Raw genomic sequence first — 21,676 nt, forward strand, 5'->3', positions numbered from 1 at the left:
TTAAGTGTAAACTGATTGAATTTGATTCTTTTTTATTAGTTTCGGGTGTACAAAACAATGTAATAGTTAAGAGATTTACACCCCTCACAAAGTGGTAACTCCCTTCCTCCTACCTCCTACCCCTCTGACATTGTATGTAGTTATTACAATTACATTGAGTCTATTCCCTATGCTATACTCCACATCCTGTGACCATACATATATAAAATTATAATTGACATTCATTATTATTCACCTTCAGGTGTACACTGCAGTGTGCACGCATCTACATGGTCCATTAAGTAGACTCCCTGATAAGACAAGTGTCCATTGGATACTCTACAAAAGCTTTACAACATTCTTGATGATATTCCCCAAACTGTCTTCCTATCCTCATGGCAATCTTGTGGTTCCCAATTTATGTTGTTTAATCCCCTCCCCTTCTCCCTTATTCCCACCCCCCTCCCATCTAGCAACCCTCAGTTTTTTCTCTATATCTCTGAGACTGTTTCTGATTAGTTTGTTCATTTATTCTATTCTTTAAATTCCACATGTGAGTGAGATCATTCATATGGTATTTGTCTTTTTCCGTCTGACTTATTTCACTTAGCATAATGTTCTCTAAATCCATCCATATCTTTGCAACATCAAATCATACTATAATACTATACTACATACTATAATACTATAGTATAGTAATACTGTAGTATACTATACTATAGTCATCAAAACAGCATGGTACTGGCATAAAAACGACACATAGATCAATGGAACACAATAGAGAGCCCCGAAATAAATCCATACCTATATGATCATTTAATGTATGACAACTGAAGCAAGAAATTACATTGGGGTAAAGAATTTTAGTTTTTTCAGAATCACTGATTCCTCCATATGCTCCCCATGACTTTGAACCAATAAAAAGTCTATGATTATATTATAGAATCAGTTTCCTCTGGAGACTATGGTCAGCCTCAACAGGTTATTATCAAATTTAGATTTGTTACAAGAGCAATATCAGGAAATCAAATAGGAGGCAGAAATACATCAACGGTCAAAGAAGAATGGCAGTAATTTTTATTAGAACGTCATAGTTGTTGTTTTTGGAGCTTTACAGGGGAAAAGTTTTCCTGCACAAATTGGGCAAGAAGCAACCAATTTAGGAATTATAGATAATCACATTAGCACAACTACTGTGTCTGCTAGATATTTGGGGCCATCTTGATAATTACTGAGTGGTTAGGCAGTAAGATGTAATTTCCTCAAACAGTAGGCACCCCTTATCTGATAGGAATAACTTTTCAGACACTGAGTGGATGCCTAAAACCACTGATAGTACCAAAGCCTATATGTATTATGTTTTTTCCTCTACAGACATACCTATGATAAAGTTTAATTTATAAATTAGACCCAGTAAGATATTAACAACAACTAATAATAATATAGAACAATTACAACAATATACAGTAAGTCCTCATTTAACATCATCAATTTGTTCTTGGAAACTGCAACTTTAAGCCAAACGACATGTAAAGGAACCAATTTTACTGTAGGCTAATTGATATAAACAGAAGTTAACTTTCTATGGCATATATCTGGTCACAGAAACATCACCAAACTCCTAAATAAGGCTCAAAACACTTTGAATATTAAACTTTGAAATAAATGTGCACTATACATACATTTAATAAAGATGGATAAAACCAAGTTACATGATGAGTTTTCAAACCACTTTTTCTAGTTCAGGGTCATAGGCAGCCAGAGCCTGTCTCAGCAACGCAGGGAGCCAGGCGTGCAATCACTCTGTACAGGACACCTTTCCATGGCAGGGCCATTCACACACACCTACTCAGACTGGGACAATGTAGACACACACATTCACCTTATGTGCACATCTGTGGGATGTGGGAGGAAAAAAACTGGAGTAGCTGGAGAAAAATCACACAGATATGGGGAAAATGGTGCAAACTCTACAGGAATCATATTTTTTCCTCATCAGCATTATATTCAAACAATGTTTAACAAAACAGCGTTATTTCAGAGCCTGATCTGCTATAATAAAAGTTATGTGAATGTTCATGCCATCTCTCTTTCATACACACACACACACACACACACACACACACACACACACACACATCCATCTTCTTCTTGGGATGAAATGCGATGATACAAGACCACATGATAAGAGATAATAATGAGATGAATTCTGTAGGCATTGCATCATAAAATTAGCCTACTATTGACATTCCGACATACAAACGAGCACCTTACTTTGGCATATCCGAATTGCCATCGTCACTACTCTTGTGCTTTGGGGCCATTATGAAGTAAAAAAAAAAGAAAAAGAAAAAAAGAAAGGGTTACTTGAACACAAGCACTGCTATACCAGGACAGTCTGATCTGATAACCCAGACTTAGATGGCTCCTAAGTGACATGGATATGTAAGTGACATGGATACGCTGAATAAACTGGAAAAAGGGATTATTCCCACCTGGGCTGGGATGGCAGGAGATTTCATCACACTACTCAGAATGGTATGCAATTTAAAACTTATAAATTGTAATTTCTGTAATTCTCCATTTACTATTTCTGGACCATGGTTAAGTGAAACCTCAGAAAGTAAAACTAAGAATAAGGGGGACTACTGTAATTAAAGAGTAAACAATGATCTAAAATCTTATATACATGTATTAGGTCGGTGCCAAAGTAATTGTGGTTTAAAAGCTTAAAAATAATTGCAAAAACCACAGTTCCTTTTGTACCAACCTAATAAAATCATACACACACACAAAACAACATAGTCCTGCCAGTCAGATTTAAGTACATTTCATTGTGAAAGCCAAAGAAACACATTTAAAATGTTTATTACATGGAGGCATAAATGGATTTACTAGCCACATCTTCTGGTGATTTGTTACCAGACTGTCCTGCCCTGAAAGTTCTCCTTAGTGATGGGGGCCAGATTTAGAGAAGATAAAATAAAAAGATGATACCCATTCGAGTCCTTGGGTTGGAGTGCAATGTCTCTCATGTCCCCAGTATGCAAATCACTTGCAGGAATCTGCTCTAAAACGTACCTCTTCTTTCTCAGGCTAGATCATCATTCTGTCCTCTGACATACTTTGATTTCCCTTTAAATAGTGTTCATCAGTATATACTAAAATCACTTATTCATGAGCTTTTCTTTCTTATTAGAATAAATTATTTGATGGCATGGAGAGGCCATTATTGAACTCTTTCTTACTCTTTCAAATACACCATTCTGACTTAAACTTGGAAAACAGGAGCTCAATAAGTGCTTATTAAAGTGAAAATGTCAAAAAAAAGTCCATGACACTTAAGATTTGTGTTTTCATATTTCTTATATCTTCTTCAGGAAACAGTTTTAAAACTAATAAAAAAAGCAGTGATTTAAAAATATAGTATAAATCGGAGACTTCAAATAATACTATAATACATAAGTCAGAAAAAAATTATAATGACATCTTAAAGAAGAGTTGTGCAACAAAAGAGGCTGTAATAAAAGTGATGTTAGCTTTACACAAATGTTTTCAAAAACTTGTTTATATACGGAGTGGTATAGATATACATAGTAATTGAAAAAGCCTTATTATGCACATCACATATCAAACTTAATATTATATGCTTTTTAATTACAAATAATAAAAAAGTATACAATTGTAAAATAAAATAAATTTTCATCTGTACTGGCTAAGGGAGATTCAGAACTAAAAATTAAAACTTAAAAAGTAATATTTCAACATAGATTAATAATATGTTTCCAAGAGTACTTAGGAAAAAAATGTCTTACATGTCATAGTAAGACATAAAGCAAAGAAAAACAGAATAACATGTCTCTTCCTAAAAATTTGAAAGACAAAAAAACAGGTAAAAATGGAAGTAATAAAACTAAAAATAGAAATAATGTTGGGAAAAATCATAATATTTATGTTTACAATTTTATTTTTAGAAAATATTAAGAAAAGTCTTAAACTACAGGTTCAACCCAAAATAAAAGAAAATGATACAGAAAATAAAATCAGGATGTAAATAATAGCATGATGTTGACTTGTTTGAACATTAACAAATCATTTGGAAGAATATTACTCACAGAAATAAATAAAACAACATTATAAAATGCCTAAACTGGTTCAAAATATGGTTAGAAAAAACAGAATATGTAAACAAATAATATAAAGAAATATGCATTTCACACTCCAAATTTCTAAGAACAAAAAAAATGTTTATTAATATTTCCAGATATAAAGTGAACCAAATATTGACAGAACACAATCACACGTAAAAAGAATTACTGACTCGGATTATGCAGGGTTTATCCTGAAATTGCAAGGCTTGTTACAGCCCAGGGGAACTGATTAATATACCTCATCATTTTAATAGAGAAAAATAGTTAAAAAAAGAAAAAAAAAGTATAATAGGTACATAAATCCAAGAAAATAATCGATAAAGTTTAATATTTATTCTTTAATTAAAACTTTTGAAAGGTACAAAGCCAATTTTTTAACTTCTTTATTACAAAGAATATACCTTTAAGCAATGCAAATATATAGCTAGTGTTGATTTACAAAACCAATTATTTGGTGTTAGGGTGTAATTACTCATTTTATCAATGAGCCTGCTTATTTACAGAAAGAGCATCTATATCAAGACTTATCTTAACATTAGCATGTTATTGTAATGTATACAATATATGATTTAAAGCCTGAATTTTTCATTAACTGTTTGAGATTGCATTTCATTCAGTTTATTATGTTAAAATTGAATAAATTGAAGTAAGTATGCTTAGATATTTTCAAATAAATAGTACAGTAGTTATTATTGTTGCAGTAGTCATTACTAGTAGCAATGTATGCTTCGAAAAGTGCTTCCTCATGCTGATCCATTTAGTATCATGATTATGTAAAATTTACAGAGAATATAAGAGATGAGGAAACTGAGCCTGAAAGAAACATGGCATTTAGGGTCACCTGGCCAATAGAATGTAACTGGTATTAGAATCCACTTTCTTTTCTATCGAATTAGAGATTGAGAATAATCATAATACCTGTTTCCAAATTAACTTTGATCTCTGATGTAATGAGAATTATGTGAAAACAGGTGACAATCATTTTTTATAGCAAGGGTCATTAATCAGAGCTCAGTATTTCTTTGTGTTCTTACTGTGATGATGATGGAGGTAGTGATATTTTGAGGTCGTAATATTTTAAGCTAAGGGCCTTTAATACAGATCATTCAAGTAAAAGAAACTGGATTATATATTTGAAAGTAGAAGTAGTCACGTTGACTCATATTTTAAAAACTGAATAATACACAAGGTTTTTATGTATTCTCTTATTTCCTAGAAAACATTGGACATCCAAATAGATATCAGTAGCCACTAATAATGGAGTTAGACACATTTGAAGTGTATAACAACTGAAAGATTGGGGAATATATATTGATTTTTCAGAATGCAGACTGTACTTAAACTACATTTATGAATCCAATTAATTATAATCCAATTCAATTTTCCTAAAATGTATTGAGTGTTTACTCTGTTTATGAGCTACTGAGTTAGGTATAGTGATCCCATGCTGGGTGATTTAAGATTTTTGAGATATTTCTTTTCATTCAGTAGTGTTTTGAGTTAAGAAAGCATGTTTTATTTTTTTCACATTTCTAAGAAATTAATTCATAGAAAGTTTTCCATGAAATCTGAGCTATTGAAAATAAGTAAAAATATAAATAAAATTGAAGTGAGACCTTATACATTACAATTATGGCTTCTTTTCTATTTTAATTTGTAAAAAGAAATAAAATACAATAACAGGCAGCATTAAATAATACCTTAATATAATAATATAATTATATATATATATATATGTATGTATATATATATGTGTGTGTGTATATATATATATGTGTGTGTGTGTGTGTGTGTATATATATATATATATATATATGTGATGGCAAAGTATAACAATAAAGGATTCATCAAAGCATGTACAAACACTAACATATGGCCTGTCCCCCTGGCAACATAACTAGTCTGACCTTTCTGAATTGTTACTCCTGATTTCTCCTGTTTCTATTTCCTTCCCTTAATCCTGCAGCATATAAAATAAATTGTTCTATGTTCAGAAATACTCACTCCAGGAAAGAAATAACGTTATACATGTGAAAGAATTCAGAATTTATCTCAATCTCTCTTTTTCCCCCCCCTCAAAGTTGATGAACTCATGTTCGGGGTGACAAAAAGAGCAAAGGTTTTGAGTTGACCAGGCTGGATTTGAACTCAATTTTCTCCACTTGCTAGCTAACTTCCTCTTTCTATTGTTTCCTCAAATTTAAAAAGGAGCTCAGTCTATCTGTAAAGCAAAGTTGAAATGCTTAAATGAAAGGCACTCTGTTCCTCAGCAGTGGTCAGGAAAATCAGTTTCTTTCCTTGCCATGAAGATGAGAAAAGAAATGAAGAATCAGAAGAAGTAAAAATGCCTAATGACTTATCTTGATGAGGAAAATGTAAAGAAACAATGAACTACTATAGAAATTAAAGTAAAAATATAGGAGACATAGCTCATAAATTGTGAATATTGGTGCTTAACTATACAATTAATAAGAATGCATATATTTATTTACCTTGCATTTATACACTATCAACAAAACTTTGTTGACTGCATTTAATTTGGGGGCTTAAAAAGTAGTACTTGACGTGCATGTAACAGAGTTGCCTCTTTTATGCAAACACCAATCAGAACTGCTGAGTAGGCAAAGATCACCAAAGTTTGACCCCTTCTAATTATACCCATTTTCATAGTTTTTGTGAAAGCTGGCTGGACATCCTATCGGTGACTTCTCTGAGAGTTTCTTGTGAACTAACAAACAAGCCAGCTTGAGAATCTCTACACTGTGTTTTAAGCAAGCAGTCTCTATGACACTGTTATGACACTGTCATTATATGTAAATTGTCGTAATACCTTGAAAGAAAAAGAGAGTTGGAACTTGAAAAAGAAAAACAAAATGAAAAGGCAGTGCAGGGTTGGTTAGTTGTTTGTGTAATAAAACTTTGTGAAATGTAAAGGGACCACTTTCTTCTTTGTTATGTCGAAGAAAGGAAGGAATTTAGACATTGGTTTTGAGATGTTGATGGAACCAAGTCAGCATATCCTGCAAATTATCTCCCATGTATTAGTATAGGATTTCAATAAATAGAGCTAATGCTGTGTATTTTTGGAAGTGTTGGAAATTCACCATGGTGTATGTGGAAATTCTTTCCTTTATAACAAATAAAACAATCCAACAATCTTTTATCTCAAACTGTAAATTTACTTTTTCCCATTGAAGTAATCAAAACAGAGAAGATAGCAATTTACATAGATTATGGTAATGTTTGGTTTTGATCTTACATTACTAGTCAAGTTTTTGAGACTTAGAAATTGAACAACTTCTTAATACTTGTTGCATTAATAAACATTAAATCTTGTTTCTTACACATTAAATCATCATTAGATAATGAAGAACTGAACTTTATGCACTGTGAAAGGGGATGGGAAGATGGCAATTGAGAAGTAGGATGTTGGTGCAAAAACTAAAATAACGTGAATCATCACAGCAATCAACATGTGGGGAACGTGTAAAATACAAAATACTAGATCAACTCTGGTGAATGACTTAACCTTATAAAGATAGATCATTCTACTTAACTCTTATGTAGCAAAATTGGTATTGATCTAATGCCAGTGTTTCATCCTATAATTATTCATAGATCCTTCTACTGGTCTTTGTATTACAGATTAAGATAAAGCAAAATGAAACATAATCTACTTAATTAAATCTCCAATAAAGACAAAAATAAGGAATAGAAAACTGTCACAGAAACTGTTAATATTTATATTCAGACATTTGTATGGCTCTTTGCATGATGTTGACCTTGATAAGTTTGCTCAAGGCTTATATCAGGCGACACACTAAATGAAGGGGCAGAGATTTAAATTTAAATTTGAAAACATTAGCAAGCCGGTGAGGAGTTCTGAAGCAGAAACTAACGTGGGGAAAAAAAAAAAAAAAAAGAGTAAGACACATAATTTGCTGATCACAAACTATTATATAACTGTACAAACACTGTTACAGAAATACATGCGGGATCATCATTAATACTGGATAACTAGTTAATATCAGTTGGCTGAACAGATTGGAGTCAAGAAGCATTTTAATTGAAAATTGCAAGGGAAAATTACATTAGATTAAACCACAAAAATGATGCATTTCATTGAAAGTTTCGAACAATGTGTGTAGGATGTTAATACCTGTGAAAGGATAAAGATTTAATATATACCATAGGATATATAAATAAAGGTGGTATAAGCTACACTGATATTTTCTGATAAAAAAATCTCATTGAAGAACTAAACAGTTTCACAGTAACCAGATTGTTTTGCTATTATGATCACAGAAAGCCTGCTTTAAAATAAAAACTGTATCTTCTTTTAGGGTAGTGACTAGATCTTCATCTCTATATTCTCAGTCTAGGCAAGGGTTTGGCATGCATACTGGCCCTCAATAAACATTTGATGGCTGAAGAAATGTGTCACTGGATCCCAGAACTGATAAAATAAGCCAGTGGTTCTTTTCGTGAAAATAAAATCTACTGATCACTGTATCTTTCACAGCTCCTGACTTAAAATGTATCAAGGCCACAATGTTCAATTCAAAATAAAAGGCATAACATACCCAACTTGACTTTAACCAAAAGAAAATGATAAAAACAATTAAGATAATATTTATATGAAATAGCACAAGATATTTCCTAGTATCTCTAATATCTTCCAATTTCTTTTGAGATCTTTGAGAATTTTGTTTCTGAAAGAATTACATAATTAGAACATAATCTTTCTAAAATACTAAGATTTCAATAATCTATACAATGATAGGTACAAATGAGTAGCTATCTTCAATTTATTCCAAATTTGCTGATTTCTAAGTACTTACACACTGATAATATTTAAAAATTAAGTTCAAAATGTCATTTCTGATTTTCATCTATTAATATATTAATGAATACTGCCAAGCTAACACAGATATTAAATATTCCTTATCACTTTGCTAGAAAATTGATTTTAGGAGTTACTGTTTGACCTCCTTTAAAAAGATTTAACAGATAAAAGAGCACTCAAGTACTAGTAGGATTTATAGATGAAAGTGTTTTTTTTTTTAAGCCATGAAAAGAGCATTGGACATGAATTCAATACAGGTAATCATGAGCCTGTCAGCATTTCTATTGTAAACTTCATTTAAGAGGGTTTATCATCTCTGTCATCTTAGAAAGTATGAAGCTGGAAGTTGGCACACAAATTAGCAGCCTGGATTCAAATTTGTTTATACAAAACATTTGAATCAGTTCAGCTGTTTTGATTTAGACATTAGCCAAAAAACCTTAACTCAAGGTTTCTCTATATATGTGAACACTGAGTAAATATTTTGTCTAGACGGCATAGTTCAGTCAGAGCACAGAGCCAACAAAACCAAGGTGGTGTGTGTTTCTCATCTCCAGGAAATTCAGTTGTATTTCTTCTGCCTGTTCTAACTTTGATCCGTTATCTTGCAAATGCAGCTTTTAGCAACACAGCTCAATATTGGAACATGCAGGTAAATCAGCATAAATTCATTACCAACATGTGGAGGAAATTCATATTATATCTCTAGTAACAGATTCGGAAGAGTCATTTCTGTATATAAAAATATAGTTTAAATATTGAAAACAGAGTCATTTCTAAAAATTACAAATTTCCTGAAGTTAAAGTCTTTTAATAGTATCTTATTATGCTTTAAAAGAATAACACCAGAGCAGACTCATATTCACTTCTCTATATTAAGATACTCATAATAACATACAGCTTAAACTTATAATTTTAAATTATCGACTCACTTCATAAACCTCAGGTACTCATTATGTGGTTAAGAGAAAATGAAATTAAGATCATTTTTTTCTTCAGATTTCTTTCAAATCAGACAACTGTCAGAGTGTAAACAGACAAAAATAAAAGATATGTCCCTATAGAAAACTAAAACAGGTATTAGAGAAATCAGAATAATATCAAATAAAACACAGGATAATTTTACGTATCTATGAATGAGGAAAGTAGTGGCTATGGGAATGTGAAGAAACTTAAGAAAAAATATTTTAATTATCAATCTTCTTCCCTTTTCCCTTACCAAAATTATGAAAACAGAATGTCAAGTCAATTTCTGTTTTAAAATTCAATAAACTGAATTTTAAAGTGAATTATTATAACAATAGGGTCAATTTTAAAATAAAGAACTTGGCTGACAATCAATTTTCAACATTAAATAAAGTTCTGCAATGCATAATTGTAGGAAATAGATTTGGGGACGGATTGTAGGCGGACCTTTATCCTTGACTTTTGCCAACCTTGGAGAATTCTGCATCGCACAGTTGTAAGATGCAAAACTATTTAAAATAAGGATATCCCATTAACAAAGTGTTCAATGTAATGAGCATGCGCTACAGAAAATGCATATGAGGGCATTATTAGGATATCTGAGCTTTAAAATGGAAAATTTGATTAAAATGACATCCCTAGAAGCTGTACCAACAAAAAAAAATAAAGCTTTAATAATGCAAGAAAAAAAGGCTAGTTTATTTTGGGAGAGTCTGAAATTCAGAAAGGACAAAAGTATAGTGCTTCTGTTACATATGAAAATACATTTATCACGTTCACAAGAAAATGTAATGCTATTTAAAATATGTGATTTTTTCTTCTGTAAACGATCATGTGTATTTCAATGCCCCCATTTATTTTTTAGGTTAATCTTTTTGGATTGCATGTTAAGTTTCTCATTTACCAATATTATTACACTCATGTATCTGTGTCTCCTTACACAATTACTTCGGGAAATACTGTTTTTAGTCTGGTCAGTATTTTGGCGTAGGCACAGTGTTCTTTTATGCCCAAGAAGCTTTACTCCCATAAAACAATTGGAATTAAATAAGGAGGCTCACAAGGCAGTGTCCAATAAAGAGAAATGTGCACTAGACAGAGAATTTAAAAAGTGGATTGCACTCTGTATGTTGGCAAGTCACTTCATTTCTCTGTCCTGTTTCCTCTTTATGTGAAGATAGGCAGCTACTTGCACATTTCACCAGAGTGCACTTAGGAATAAAATAGACTGTGTTGATGGAGCTTGGCCATGAATATTTTTAAAAAGCACCTTCCCTCGCCCCCATAAATAAATCTAAGGTACATTCCCTGACTATGCGACACTAGACTAGATAGTAATAGATAAATTATAAGAGCTTCCCCATCCTTAAAATTCTGTAGAATCACATGGAAGGTTAGGTTACAAAAAGGAACAAATTAATTTTCCAAGGCTTATAATACAATTGGTAAACAATTTTTATGCCCATATATTATTTTATATGTGACATTGATAAATTAATCTGCATTTATAAATGTTAAGTTTTACTCAAGAGCACTGGTTAGAAGGGTTGTAAGTTAATTCCATTTTTTGCACTTAATGCATCAGTTTTATATCTGAAGTTTGTTGTATAATAGAAAACTATGACAAGAACCCTTGCTTTTTCAATGTTATTATGATTTAATGAATCCACTACTGCAGAGTCTATTCCCACTTAAAGATTTCTTTTCAAAGTGGTAACCAACTGTATTTCTAAATGTAATAGTTTAAAAACAATTCTCACCATCACTTTAAAATACATAATCATAGCTATGCCTTAAAAATCCGCTAACATAAAACAAAGAAAGAAGGACTATAATCTTGAACATTACAAACCCAGCTTTTAAGAGAACCACTCATTACTTTTAATATATTTCAATCACTTTCTGAACATTTAAACTCTTCAAACTTCTGGCATTTATTATTTTGGAAATGTTACTCCCATATAGTAAAGAGACTTTAAAAATATTTCACATATCACTAAAATTGAAGATAATCCCTTAAAATTATTGATTGTTCTTATACTATTAATTTTTATAATGTTTTATATTTTTTTCCTTTGGTAGATTTTAGAATGACACCATTGTTTTATATAGGTCATTTGAGAGAAATATGCAGAGAGAGAGAAAATGCAGGTGAGAGAGAATGCATATATCTGATATAAATATGACTTAAACATAATAGAAACATAACACAAGTTTAGTGGTTACCAGAGAGTAAGAGAGGTAAAAGGGGGTCAAATATATGGTGATGGAAGGAGAACTGACTTTGGGTGGTGAACACACAGTGTGATATATAGATGATGTATTACAGAATTGTACACTTGAAACCTATATAATTTTACTAGCAATCGTTACCCTAATACACTTAATGAAAATTTTTTAAAAAATTAAAAATAAATTAAAAACAGATTTTGTAGATTTAAAGACCTTTAAACAAGAAATTGTGTCCAGATTATAATAAGAAATAAATAAGAATTTGATTTTAAGTACTAGCCCATAAAGTTCTTTATGAGACATGAAAAACAGTCAATACACTGGTTTTTAAAATAGATTTGTAATGTTAAGAAACAGACTTCATTAAAGATATAATTAGTTATTTATTATTTTATATATATTGCATATCTTAGAAAGTGTTTTCATTATACAATTATTTCTTTTTGTCTTCTACAAGTCGTTAATGTTTTTCAAATTTTACCATAGAACATGTAATCACTCATGTTCTTATACGGTACTAATTGATATATGGTGAAATATTAACTTCTGTGATTGTTTCCATTGGTTCTATCTGAGCAAGCTCTGTAGTAAAATTGATAAGGCATCGTACAAAGAGAGTTGAACATGAACTTGAATGTCAATGATCTAGTCTCAGTTCTGGAGTTAATGATTTTTGTAACCTAGTAAAAATCACTAATCCTTTCCAGGCATGTGCATTTATTGTATAAATTATGAGCAGTGAACTAGCTGATATTTGAGAATCCTTCCAGCCTGGTAAATTGTTATGATTTGTGACAAGATGAATTAACAAATTCATATAAGTACATTAATTAATCAATATTAAAACGAATCACTATTGAAATACAACAGATAAAATTAGCCCAGGACCAGGGGCAAAGTTTTATAGCCATGGGTCTTCCCCTGAGTCGTAGAGCCAGCACCTGAAGTAACTGGGTAAGGGTGATAAATACAAATTTCAGAGCGTTTCTCAAATGTACAATAACCTGGGAACTTAGCCAAAGTGAAATAATAGCTACTGAGAAGATGCGACTTTTTTTTATTATTATTTACTGCTATAGAGAAGTTAGGGCTGATTGTGTTATTGTGTGGATTCATACTGGCTTTGTACATGGAAGTGCATTTTGATAATAATGCTAGTGTAGGGCACTATATATGTTACATCTATCATCTCCCTATATCCTGTTGATATTCTAACCTTTTTTTATGTAGATAACGAAACTGAAGCTTAGGAAAGTTAAGTGGCTAGCACAGAGACAATTGCCAGTAGAATCATTATTTGACTTCAGATATTGGTGGCTCCAGAGTGCATTAGAATTACCTGGATGACTTGTTAAAAATTCCAGTGTCTGTGCCCAGGGCATCTGACTCAATAGGCCTGGGGTGGAAACTTGAGAATTCACATTGTGAACATGTTTCCAAAGGATGTCGATGTTACTTGTTTGGGGACACTTTGGAAACTACTGTAGCGCAAGCACTTAAGAGCCAATGGAATAAAATTGTTATATCTCATGCGACATAATTATCATAGATAGCCCCATTATCAAATTACAAGCATATTAACAATTAGCATATGTGATACAGTTAGACTTTTTAGAGGAGATTTCAAATTGGGTTGTGGGCAGCCATCATTATGTAGAAAATATTAGTCCTTAGGAATCCTCAACTACCACCAAGCTTAGGAAAGGAAAGGGCCTGAGGACATGACACATATTTGATAGCTACAGGATTGAAGGTTTAAAAGAGAGAAAGATAACCATCAGTACTGAGGCCATGAATACTAGAAAGTATTCAACAAATTGATTTTTCTCATTGACTTTCGTAAAAGTGATATTCCTGAAGAAAATGTGAGCCTTACAAGGGGCCTAATTCTGATAAAATCTTGTAGACATGGAGATTGATCTCCCTGGAAAGTACCATGAATCATCCAGCTGCTCATTCTGTGAGAAAAGACAAATTTGATAAAAAAACAGTGTCTGTTCTATCATCCTTAACAGACCTCATCCAAAATCCAAATCAGAACTGCCATCGTATCCCTAAATTACATACCCCTTTGGATTATGAGTAAAGGGAATGGAAGAAAGACTTAGAAAGAGAAGTTATGTTTTAATGTATATATAAATAAAATTAAAGTGGTCTTGAGTTTCATTTGTACCTCACACATCTTTTCCTAATCTCTTCATTTGCTGCCATTTTACTCCTAATCTCCCAAACATTAGAATTCAAACTACAAGATGACATGTTTTCTCAGTCATGTTGTCTAAAGTAGTAAGTTCCTTGCTAGACATATTGCTGGCCACTTAAAAGTTATTTTCCAAACTGGACAAAAATTTGAGAATATTTGATACCCTGAAGTGCTTTCTGGAGGCTGATGAAAAAGTAGAAGAAAGTCACCCCTTGAGACACAAGGGGAAGTATATCTGGAGCCTAAGGAAGTGACCTTAGTCCCTTTCATTTATTTGTATTTGAGATCTTAGAAAAGCATTTAATATCATAGTTTGTTTCCATGTAAGTACAAGAGCATTAATAATGTTCTATGTCTCACCTTTTCATTTTTATCAGATCTCACTTATGATAGAGTTTTACTGTATTTAGAATCATGTATAGGTGCCATTTGCTACTGCTTTGTTTTATTTTTCCACTGTCTCTGTAGACACCAATTTTTGTGTTCAGAGGAAAAAAAAACAAAAAAACAAACAAACATGTATACACCGGATATATTCAGTTATCCTACAACATAGTAAATCTAATTAATATTATGAGCAGTAATATCCACAGCAACTAAGTCAGTGCTCCTGGAGTACTTAATTTATTGAGTAATTCTACCCATTTTCTCCTTGAAGGATCTCAAAGGACCTGGCATCAGGTTTTCAAGAGGCGGAAACCTGCTCCTTAGTTATTTCTGCTCACACTCTTGCTACACCGACTTGATACAGCTGCCTCTCCCCAACCCAACACCAGAAGATTCGGGAAAAATAATATTTCAGAACGACTTCAGTAAGGTAACTGTTCAGGGCGAGTTCAGCTCAGAATTCTGGGTTCTGTTCAAGCATTTTTAGGGCGGTAAATTGGATTGGTTTAGCAACTCTGCGGTGCAAAGCCTCCCGAAAGCACTGTGTTTTGGGAGAAGGGAATCCGCCAGATGTCTGAGTGGATCTTTCTTTCTTTGGGCATCCTGCTTCATTATTATTCTGCAATGCGCTGCAATCCTCTGGCGTGTCCCGCTTTCAGCCCTCAGCTGGCCACTCCAGCGCGGCTGGGAGAGGACCACAGGCGACCGGGATGACTCTGTGCTGTTCCATTTCTTCTGTCCTTTCCCCTAGGGTTCAACTGAGCCCTAGCGGTGTTTGAACCCTGGGACTGCCCCCTGCTTCCCTGCTTGCCTTTTTCTCGGCGACCGAGCTGGGGGAGGGATGAGCGGGGATCTTAGAGGAACAGCAATCCCATTACTTGTTCCCTGTTGAGTTTTTCGAACTCCCCAGTGCCTGAATAGTGAAAAGTTGTTCGAGTGAGGGCAGCGCTATGGTCGCCTGTGGAAAGGGAGCTTCCTTGGCGCCTCAGCCTGATCGTGAGACAGCAGGGGCCGTAGCTCCCCGTCATGTAAAGTCCCGGAACATAAATATACTGTTACCCGCCACCCGTTTTCTCCTTGGACCCCCACCCCCAACTCTTGAGGCTTCCCAAAGGCTCCTTCGTGTCTATCCATGTGGACCTCCTCTTCCCAACGAGCGCGCGCACGGGCGCGCACACACGCATCGCGCGGGCCAAGTCAGGCGGTCAGTTTCAACCTCGGGAGGTCCTTGTAAATTTCAGGCAGCCCGGCCTTCTAGAGGAAATTAATAAATATTCCCACAGGAAACAGGTGAAAGGGAAAAGTACCTGTCCAAAAGTGGCCCGATAAGGACCCCTGCCTTAAACACAAAGGTCAACTCCCAGCAGGTGTTTCAGTCGTGCTAACCTCCAGGGAAGGGTTTTGATGGTGATGGTGGTGGTGGTTTGTTTGTTTGTTTGCAGTTATTGTTTGTAAAGCTCTCTCAAGATATATTCCCCAAACCTGTCAGGTCAGACTGTCTCCTTGAGGGCGGGGAGTGAGGATATTGACACGCGAGGGGCTGATATCTCAGATCACAGCTACTCTAGGGTCGGTTAAAGGTGCTAATGAGCGCCACTGGCAGCTCTCTCACCACGTGGACACCGAGACCCTTTCCAGTAGTAATTAACTAGGGGAGAGGGTATGAGCCCAGTCTTCCAGAAGAGCTCTGTGGAAGAAGTAATTATCTTTTTGGAGTCCCAGAGCACGCAAAAACGGGGATCCTTCTCGAAGTCCGGGGTCTTACAAAAAGCTCTGGAAGCATGCCTTGGCACTGGGTGGGGGACTGACACACTGGCTCCCACCTCCTGTGAACTGAAGTCAGTGCGTTCTGTACCTTTTCTACAAGGGTTGTGTGCCCCCCACTCTCCCGAAATCCCCAGAGACGAAGTGTGAGAAAGCACCCCCAAGTGTCTGCTTACGTGGGCGGGGCGTTCAAGAACGACTTTGAGATTCACAATTTCTAGCTAGGTGAGACCTAAACAGACACATTGCAGCTGCGGGTTGCATTTCAGAAACCTCTGTGTGTGTGTGTGTGTGTGTGTGTGTGTGTGTGTGTGTTTCAGCTTGAAATAGGCATGCTTCAGGTCTAAGCCGCCCCCGCCCCGCCCCGCACCACCTCACCTCCCAATTTGGTGCGGTCTACCGCTGTTTATTTTAGATGACGACAGTGAGATAAAATGCCCAGAAAAGGTTGACTCTCTTTTGAACCCCACTAAGGCGGTTCAGGCCTACCACCAAAGGCCACTTTGTCGTCTACTCTGAGGCGTTTCCTCCCACTGAGCCTCTTTGTCACTGCTATTGCAGGCAGAGGTGAGGTGATGGAGGGATGAAAAGTGTGGGCACCAGGTGGAAATCTCGCGGCGGAGCTGTTCACTCAGAAACCTGTGCGCCTCAGACTTCCTGAGCCCTTGCGCGAACCTCGATGAGGAGCCTTACATCAACTTCCCATTGTGAGCTTTGCCGTGGGCCTGAGAGTCCAGAAGAAACAGTGTAGAAGGCAAAAGTGACCAGGGACATTGGGGGAAACATTTAAGCCATTACAGCAATTTCATTTTTAGGGAAGTCGTGATACTGAGGTTTATGAAAATAAGGAGAAGGAGAAGAAGCAACTGTCAAAACCGGCAACACCCGTGATAGGGAGCAGGTCTAAAGCATACAGCCTATCTAAGTTTGTTTCTCAGAATCGGAGGACAGCAGTTCAAGTTGTAAAATATAGGAGATGCCTTCCAAGTGGCTGATAGGTGACAATGAAAAACCTTATTACCATTAAAAACATTAAAAAATAAATGGTCCTTAGAAAAAATGGTTTTGGATGGGACCAGGGACCAAAGCAGAGCGTGACACATTCCTTCTCCCCAATGCCTCCCAAACTGGAATATGCTCAGTGGAGACCGATTATCTCAGTCCAAAGTCTAGGAGTTGTGAGTAGAGGAAAGGGATCCCGTTTCTGGTACCATTTAAAGCAAATTAAGGCGCCTTTCCTTTTTATAGGCGCGTCTTATTCGGAACATACGGTAGGTGCGGGCTGCCGGGCTGTAATTGCAGGCGGCGCGGCTCACTGTTTGTCAGGCTGGCATGCTGGCTCTGCTTGGGAGACTCCTTCCCCCGACCTGGCCCCCGAATGTGTTTTGGCTCAACAGGTATCACATGAAAACTCGCGCTTAACCCCGGGTCATCCTCCAGCAGGAGCCACCCCAACATTTTTCCTGCCAGGAGCTGTTGCTGGCTTCCTGTGCCTCCCCCACGCGGAGCGCGTGTCTAGCAGCCAGCCCCAGGGCCATCCATTAACCAACGACTCCCAGTGGCAGGCGAACTAAGCATAAATGCGAGGCTTCTCACACGTCGAGCCGGCGACGAAAACCTCTTGTAAGCACCCGGAAACGCGTTTTGTGCACTAGGCAGTATAGTTATGCAGCTTAGAACAAGCGGTTTGGCTTAGAGCTGCGCTGAGGTAACGGAGGGTTGGAGGGGGGGATTTAAAAAAAAAAAATCAAGCTTTAAAGCAGGTTGAGATTATAGGGCAGTTGTTGCCACAGAGACCAGGGGAGACTTCTGGGCATTTAATGATGTAAATTAAAATTCAAGACATGCTACCCATCATTGGTCCTAATAGATGGAGAGATAACCCCTCCAGCTCCCTCCACCCAAAACATGAATTATCATTTCCACTGAATGTAAATGGGCTGCCTTCTGTGAGGGGGGCAGCCAGCTGCAAGCTGGACAATAAACTGTTTCATAGAGACGCGGCCCGATTGCGGTTCAGAGAGGCACTCCTTCACAAAGGAAGAAGCGTCCAGTTTGTGTTGACAGCGGTGGCGCGCCTGGGCCAAAACACCCCTCACCCTCCCCACCTCAGATACACAGACAACCGGGATTTGTAACTAGCTTAGCTGAAATCGACATCCATAGCGTCTATGCGAGCTGCCATGAGTATGGGAAGGTGATTGTTTAAAAATGATGGCATGACTCATAAACACCTCCTGAGTATTCTTTGCAGCAATTAATGGGCAGCAGAGTGCAGGATAAGTTGTGGAACAGAGCTGGGAATCTATTTTCTCCTAGAGGACAGCTCTCCTTCCAATGATCCTCACTGTCCCTTGCCTTCCTGGTTAGGAATAAATGTTACATCCCACCCACCACTTCCCCTTGTCTGTACATGTGACACTCACTCTACCTGTCTGAACGCTGAGACTTGCTGGGGATTTTCTTTTTGCTCGTCAGCTAATGACTTTCCTCCTACCTTCACTCATCCCCAAAGGTGGTTCTTTACACTTCAAGGCGTCTCAGACCGTTTTAAAGCCTCATTTTAAGCCCGACCACAGGACCTTGGGAAGCTCCCCTACCATTTACCAATGCATGAGCCCACGTAGAAATAATTCACATATGCATGAAGACATTTATGTTGGTGAGGGGGGAAGCTTGGAAGACCCCTGCGCCCTAGTGCATTTAAAATGTGCACATTCCTGGCATGTCGGTAACTTTCCTACCTGAAAGGGTTGCAAAGCATTTACAGGAGGGTTTTTAATATAAATATTTCAACCACATCATCAAACCCCACTGGTTTGACTACAAATCAAGGTAATCATCACAACGAAGAAAAGTCTTGCAGAGGAATTCTGCCTGGATATCCACTAGTTAGAGAGGCTGTACCAACCAACTCACGTATCCGTTTGAGCATACTGCAAGAATATTTATTGAGCACAAGCTCAATCACTGCATTGAACGCCAAATCTGGCAAGCAAAATGCATTTCCTATCTGAGAAGTGTGTGTGTGTGTGTGTGTGTGTGTGTGTGTGTGAAGATCTGTGAATCAACTCCTTCTTCAGTATTATTATGATTATTTTATCGGTGCAAATTACAAAGTAAGCTACCAGCCTCTCTCTGGCGACAGGTCAGCTCACCTCCATCAAAAGCAGCAGGGACCCCCGAAAGCAGACCTACCTTTCACACAAGACACCATCAATAAAAAGACGAGGTTCCAAAACGTAAATCCACTTTTAATCCCCATTTTCTTCATCAGGATGAAGTCTAGGCGGCCACATTTAGCGCATCTTCTTGTGCCAGGCTCCAGGGGTTTGGATTCCTTTGCTCGGCTTTCCCCTTTGCGGATCCCTTTCATATTATTCGCGAGCTCCTAATTTCTATTCCTCAGCCCGGCGCAGTGGAGTTGTTGCTGTTGTTGGTGCGCGGTCACAGCTCGGAGTGAATGGTGTTTCTGGGATACCACAGCAACCTTGACGAGGACTCAACCATCTCTCCAACGGGGGCACAAAGTCTCCGTACTCTGGATTCTGTCTTTTCCTGTGCGTTTTTTCCCCTCCACCAGAATCTACCTCGATTCTAGCTCGTTATAGCAACCACAAGAAACCACTAGTGAGCCTCTTAAAGCCCAGCTCCGCTCTCTGACAAACTCCCCATAATATGTGAAATTAAGGGGCTTGTGTGTTTTTTTCTCTCCCCCGAATAGATCAATTCTTCCTGTAAAAGCAGCCCAAGAAATATTATGTTAGTGAGCTCTCCATTGCAGCCTGTGCATGAAGAAGCATGTTAAAGGACTATTTTAATCAGAGCATCGGCGTTGCTTTGGGGAAAACCGTGATGGCAATGAATTGGGCTCCATGGATGCCCACGTCGTTATAATGGGACATGTGTTACTACTGTAGTTGCAGTATATTTCAGGCAGGCGTCTCGCATTTATTATCCTGTGATTTAATTGAAAAAAGGCGATCACAGGCAAGAATTTATTTGCACACATATATTTACATATTCAAATGCCTACGCGTAAACCGGGAACCGGATTTTTATGCTTCAGCAAACTGATTTCGTCTGTGACCAGGGCGGGGGTGGGGTGGGGATGGATTCAGAGTCGTTTCCCCAAATAATTCGCCCTTTCATCCTTCTTACCCTTTTTCAGCTGATGTGTGCCGCAGTTAAATTACTTTATCTGTGGTAGTTCTCTAGAACAGACCCATTTGTCTTAATTCTGAATCGGTCCCAAGTATGTAAATAGGAGGTTTCTTTCAAAACGGAAAAATGTATGTATCTATACATTTGGACTTGGCAGCCCCACATCATTCAAGGGTTAAGGCTGTACAAAGGAAGGGTTCTTGCGCCATCTACTGGCCATGGGTGAGTCATCTGCTTGTCTTTCCCATCTATAAGGGACCCTGTTTCCTTCATCCTCTCGTGTAGGGGAGCTGCGTCCCGAGACCAGCGTGTTTTATTGCTGTGTGTCAATTCCCTAATCTTTTTTTTTTTTTTTCAGCAGGTCTTGGCCTAGATCTTAGAACCAACAAGTTCCTTAGACTAGGCGCTTGATGGGTTATCTGACCTTTTCCAGGATCTGATCCCATCTCAGGAGCGGGGGAGGTACATGATGTCGGGATATAATGCCGGTTCTGGAATAGGTAATTGCACGGGTTTCTGGCTCCATTTGTATGCTGAAGGCAATCAGCATGATTAACATCTATCTCCAGGGTTTTTGGTCAAGAGTATTGCCCAATTTGAGTTTGCTGCTTTCCACATTGATGGCTCCCGTCCCGGCACCATTACCCTGACCAGCTTTTGTCCCTGGGATCTAACGTGGAGCTGCCTACCCAGGGGAGTAAGGCGATTTCCTCTGATGGGAGTTTTGCTCTGGGAAGTAGGGAAGTGGGCACACTGCAAGCGAGCGTCTATAGGCGTGCGTGGCTCTGAGTGGGTTCAATCTGCAGCGTAGGAAGGATTCTGAGCTCTCCGGGTACGTGGCGTTTTGTGTGGGTCAGTGATTCTCCCAGGAAGTGTGTGTGTGTGTGTGTGTGTGTGTGTGTGTGTGTGTACACGAGCGCTGTAGTTAGTGAATGGTTAGAGTGTGTGTTTAGAGAAGATGATGGAAGGTGTGATTTTCTATAC

The 21,676-nt window shown here is 37.1% G+C and overlaps 1 protein-coding gene across 1 annotated transcript in view; it reads right to left on the reverse strand.

Moving 5' to 3' along the window:
- The window catches only part of CSMD3 (CUB and Sushi multiple domains 3), a 1,093,095-nt gene extending 1,073,072 nt beyond the window's left edge, over positions 1–20,023 (reverse strand). The window contains exon 1 of the mRNA XM_033126920.1: positions 19,727–20,023. Within this exon, the coding sequence (XP_032982811.1) occupies positions 19,727–19,904 (178 nt within the window). The 5' untranslated portion in view covers positions 19,905–20,023. The remainder of the gene's footprint in view (positions 1–19,726) is intronic.
- Positions 20,024–21,676: the final 1,653 nt, after the last annotated feature.

This window comes from Rhinolophus ferrumequinum, chromosome 14 (genome assembly GCF_004115265.2).
Source record: "Rhinolophus ferrumequinum isolate MPI-CBG mRhiFer1 chromosome 14, mRhiFer1_v1.p, whole genome shotgun sequence".
Classification (NCBI taxonomy): domain Eukaryota; kingdom Metazoa; phylum Chordata; class Mammalia; order Chiroptera; family Rhinolophidae; genus Rhinolophus; species Rhinolophus ferrumequinum.